We start from the raw sequence: 4,463 nt of genomic DNA, 5'->3' as shown, positions 1-4,463 counted from the left end.
ATAGAACAGTAATCCATATATCCCTTCAATTAATTAAGTCTAATTCTTCTTCCTCTTCTTCTTTAATTAAATATGTTAAATCAAGGTTATTTGTTTCCAAAAAAAAAAAAAGTAACTTACTTGATATTTTAACTGGCTCCATGGTAATTTGGGCATCTTGGATGGAAACATTACCGAGAGCTATGCTGAGATTTGTAAATGAATCTGAGTCGTTAAAGATTTTTTCCAGGGTGGGCCCCAAATCGTTATTTAGAAACATTATTTGAGAGTTGTTGTTGGGATAGTTATATACTGCAGTACTTTCAGCAATGACACTTCCTTGCCTAGATGGGATAAATACATGCCTCATATTGATATATTTTGCAAATATTTGTAAATGTATGAAATTTAAGAGAAATGAACTTACATAAGCCTATGTATGTGCACATCTTTGAAATTTTGTGCATCTGCTCTTTTACAAAGGATTGAAAGCTGTCAAAAAAAGAGAAAAATCAAACATTTTTCTTAATACAAATATTTATACATAATACACTTTGCAAATATGCGAATAATAAATATAAATTATTACAAAATAAGCTTCAATGCCATCAAAGCTTCATTTATGTCTCCTGACTAAGATGAGTAATTAGATTTAATGTATGAAATATTGCTGTAAATGCATTTATCTAATTTGAATTCAGACCTTTTCCTCTTGTGTTAAATTTTAAAAGACTTTTAAAGTTATCTAATCCAAATAACATTCATACATTTTAAAGTGTAGCTTAAGAGTCAGACTACTTTTGGGGCTAGTACAGTGAAATAACTGAGCAAATTTATGAGATTAAAAGTACCTGAAGAAAAAGAAAAATTTACCTCGCGTTTTAAGGTGGAAATTAGTTGTTTTGACTCTGGTGAGTTCATATTTTCATACCCGGTAAGATAGTCCATCATAATTCTGAGAGAGATGTTTGCATTCCTTGTGGGTGTGCTTTCAGCTACAAATAAATCATAGATTTAAAAAGATTTCAACATAAGTGAGCTGCAAATTGTGACAATTATTGTGCTAAGTCTTTCGTAATTAAAAATTAAATAATGGATGTCTGTGTCTTGTATAGTATTTTAGCTCTAAAACATAAGCACAAATGTTTTAGATAAAACGTGACAATCCACAATACAAATAACTTTATATAATAACTAACTTGCTATTGATTCAATACCCACAGCACAGTGAAATAATTATTAAAACAAAGTGTAATAATGATAATTTAGGAAAAGGATGATAAATACTTACACCAAATAACTGTGGATAAGTCATATGCAAAATTGCAGTATTCTCCAAAAGTGAAAGAATTGCACTGACACTGACATTTCCCAGATGTTACATTGAAGATGCATGGGGATCCATTACACTGACAATTCTCCAGACAGTTTTGAGTTGTTGAAACTGAGTTGAGAGTTGTTGCAGATGAATGAGGTTCTAATGTTTGGGCTGTAACAGCTGAGGTTATTGTTTGAGGATTAGGGGAAGTTTGTTCTTCTGTTGTAGTAAATAGTGAAGAAGGAGTTGAATGTATTGTGGGTAATGTAGTTTCCAGTGTTGAATGACTTCCAAGTGTAGAAGATGTGGTCGTGGTCATAGGGGAAATAGCTGTTGTGAATACTGATTGACCTGTCATTGTAGATTCTGATTCTGTGGAAAAAATAAATTGAGTGGTTTGTGTCTGCTGGCTTGCTGATTGTTCTACACTAGATGAGGATATTTCTGTTATAGATGAGGTAAAGTTTGATGTGATTTGTCCTTCTGTCGTAGACATTGGTGATGATGAAGCTAAAGAGGTACTTCTAGATATTATAGTTTCCAGTGTTGAACCACTTTCAAGTGTAGATGATTCTAATGTGGATGTGCTCATAGGGGTCATAACTGTTATAAATGTTGATTGAGCTGTCGTTGTAGATTCTGCTTCTGTGGTAGAACGAAACTGAGTGGTTTGTGTCTGCTGGCTTGTTGTTTGCTCTACTCTGGATGAAGTTATTTCTATTGTTGATGAAGTGAATTCTGATGCAGTTTGTCCTTCTGTAGTTTCCACTGTTGTACCACTTTCAATTGTAGATATTATAGTTTCCAGTGTTGAACCACTTTCAAGTGTAGATGATTCTAATGTGGATGTGCTCATAGGGCTCATAACTGTTATAAATGTTGATTGAGCTGTCGTTGTAGGTTCTGTTTCTGTGGTAGAACTAAACTGAGTGGTTTGTGCCTGCTGGCTTGTTGTTTGCTCTACACTGGAAGTAGGTATTTCTGTTGTTGATGAAGTGAATTCTGATGTACTTTGTCCTTCTGTCATAGTAGACGTTGAAGATGGAGAGGTGCCTGTTGTGGACAATGTAGTTTCCAGTGTTGAACCACTTTCAAGTGTAGATGATTCTAATGAGGAGGTGCTCATAGGGGTACTAACTGTTAGTGTTGTTAGTGTTATTTGAGCTGCCATTGTAGGTTCTGTTTCTGTTGTAGAACTAAACTGAGTTGTTTTTGTTTGCTCTACACTGGAAGTAGGTAATTCTGTTGTTGATAAAGTGAATTCTGATGTACTTTGTCCTTCTGTCGTAGTAGACGTTGAAGATGGAGAGGTACCTGTTGTGGACAATGTAGTTTCCAGTGTTGAACCACTTTCAAGTGTAGATGATTCTAATGAGGAGGTGCTCATAGGGGTACTAACTGTTAGTGTTGTTAGTGTTATTTGAGCTGCCATTGTAGGTTCTGTTTCTGTTGTAGAACTAAACTGAGTTGTTTTTGTTTGCTCTACACTGGAAGTAGGTAATTCTGTTGTTGATAAAGTGAATTCTGATGTACTTTGTCCTTCTGTCATAGTAGACGTTGAAGATGGAGAGGTACCTGTTGTGGACAATGTAGTTTCCAGTGTTGAACTACTTTGTGTAGATGATTCTAATGTCGACATGCTTGTGGGGTTCAAAACTGTTGTAAATGTTGACTGAGATGTCCTTGTAGTTTCTGTTTCTGTGGTAGAACTAAACTGAGTGGTTTTTGTTTGCTGGCTTGTTGTTTGCTCTACACTGGAAGTAGGTATTTCTGTTGTTGATGAAGTGAATTCTGATGTACTTTGTCCTTCTGTCGTAGTAGTTAGTGAAGATGGAGAGGTACCTGTTGTGGACAATGTAGTTTCCAGTGTTGAACCACTTTCAAGTGTAGATGATTCTAATGTCGACATGCTAGTAGGGGTCAAAACTGTTGTAAATGTAGATTGAGCTGTCGTTGTAGGTTCTGTTTCTGTGGTAGAACTAAACTGAGTGGTTTTTGTTTGCTCTACACTGGAAGTAGGTATTTCTGTTGTTGATGAAGTGAATTCTGATGTACTTTGTCCTTCTGTCATAGTAGACGTTGAAGATGGAGAGGTACCTGTTGTGGACAATGTAGTTTCCAGTGTTGAACCACTTTCAAGTGTAGATGATTCTAATGTCGACATGCTAGTAGGGGTCAAAACTGTTGTAAATGTTGATTGAGCTGTCGTTGTAGGTTCAGTTTCTGTGGTAGAACTAAACTGAGTGGTTTTTGTTTGCTGGCTTGTTGTTTGCTCTACACTGGAAGTAGGTATTTCTGTTGTTGATGAAGTGAATTCTGATGTACTTTGTCCTTCTGTCATAGTAGACGTTGAAGATGGAGAGGTACCTGTTGTGGACAATGTAGTTTCCAGTGTTGAACCACTTTCAAGTGTAGATGATTCTAATGTGGACGTTGTCATGGAGGACATAACTGTTGTAAATGTAGATTGAGCTGTCGTTGTAGGTTCAGTTTCTGTGGTAGAACTAAACTGAGTGGTTTTTGTTTGCTCTACACTGGAAGTAGGTATTTCTGTTGTTGATGAAGTGATTTCTGATGTACTTTGTCCTTCTGTCATAGTAGACGTTGAAGATGGAGAGGTACCTGTTGTGGACAATGTAGTTTCCAGTGTTGAACCACTTTCAAGTGTAGATGATTCTAATGTCGACATGCTAGTAGGGGTCAAAATTGTTGTAAATGTTGAATGAGCTGTCGTTGTGGGTTCAGTTTCTTTGGTAGAACTAAACTGAGTGGTTTTTGTTTGCTGGCTTGTTGTTTGCTCTACACTGGAAGTAGGTATTTCTGTTGTTGATGAAGTGAATTCTGATGTACTTTGTCCTTCTGTCGTAGTAGTTGGTGAAGATGGAGAGGTACCTGTTGTGGACAATGTAGTTTCCAGTGTTGAACCACTTTCAAGTGTAGATGATTCTAATGTGGACGTGCTCATAGGGGTCATAACTGTTGTAAATGTTGATTGAGCTATTGTTGTAGGTTCTGTTTCTGTTGTAGAACTAAACTGAGTTGTTTTTGTTTGCTCTAAACTGGAAGTAGGTATTTCTGTTGTTGATGAAGTGATTTCTGATGTACTTTGTCCTTCTGTCATAGTAGACGTTGAAGATGGAGAGGTACCTGTTGTGGACAATGTAGT

The 4,463-nt window shown here is 36.3% G+C and overlaps 1 protein-coding gene across 1 annotated transcript; it reads right to left on the bottom strand.

Annotated features, from left to right (window-relative positions):
* On the bottom strand, positions 1 to 3,359 carry LOC131549535 (mucin-2-like). The gene is made up of 4 exons (XM_058791818.1): positions 1,271 to 3,359; positions 853 to 974; positions 407 to 471; positions 1 to 323 (listed from the first exon to the last, which is right to left on the bottom strand). The coding sequence occupies exons 1-4, from the start codon at positions 3,204 to 3,206 to the stop codon at positions 26 to 28; spliced, it is 2,421 nt and encodes an 806-aa protein (XP_058647801.1). The 5' UTR covers positions 3,207 to 3,359; the 3' UTR covers positions 1 to 25.
* Between the last annotated feature and the right edge of the window lie 1,104 nt (positions 3,360 to 4,463).

This window comes from Onychostoma macrolepis, chromosome 11 (genome assembly GCF_012432095.1).
Source record: "Onychostoma macrolepis isolate SWU-2019 chromosome 11, ASM1243209v1, whole genome shotgun sequence".
Taxonomy (NCBI): domain Eukaryota; kingdom Metazoa; phylum Chordata; class Actinopteri; order Cypriniformes; family Cyprinidae; genus Onychostoma; species Onychostoma macrolepis.
Note: the sequence above shows the minus strand (reverse complement) of the source record. Positions and strands in the feature narration are given on the sequence as shown.

Coding starts and splice junctions, on each gene's coding strand:
- LOC131549535 (XM_058791818.1), bottom strand. CDS start 3,206: ATGTCGACATTAGAATCATCTACACTTGAAAGTGGTTCAACACTGGAA. Junction 472..852: donor TTTCCACCTTAAAACGCGAG/GTAAATTTTTCT, acceptor TTTTTTTGACAG/CTTTCAATCCTTTGTAAAAG. Junction 324..406: donor GTGCACATACATAGGCTTAT/GTAAGTTCATTT, acceptor TATCCCATCTAG/GCAAGGAAGTGTCATTGCTG.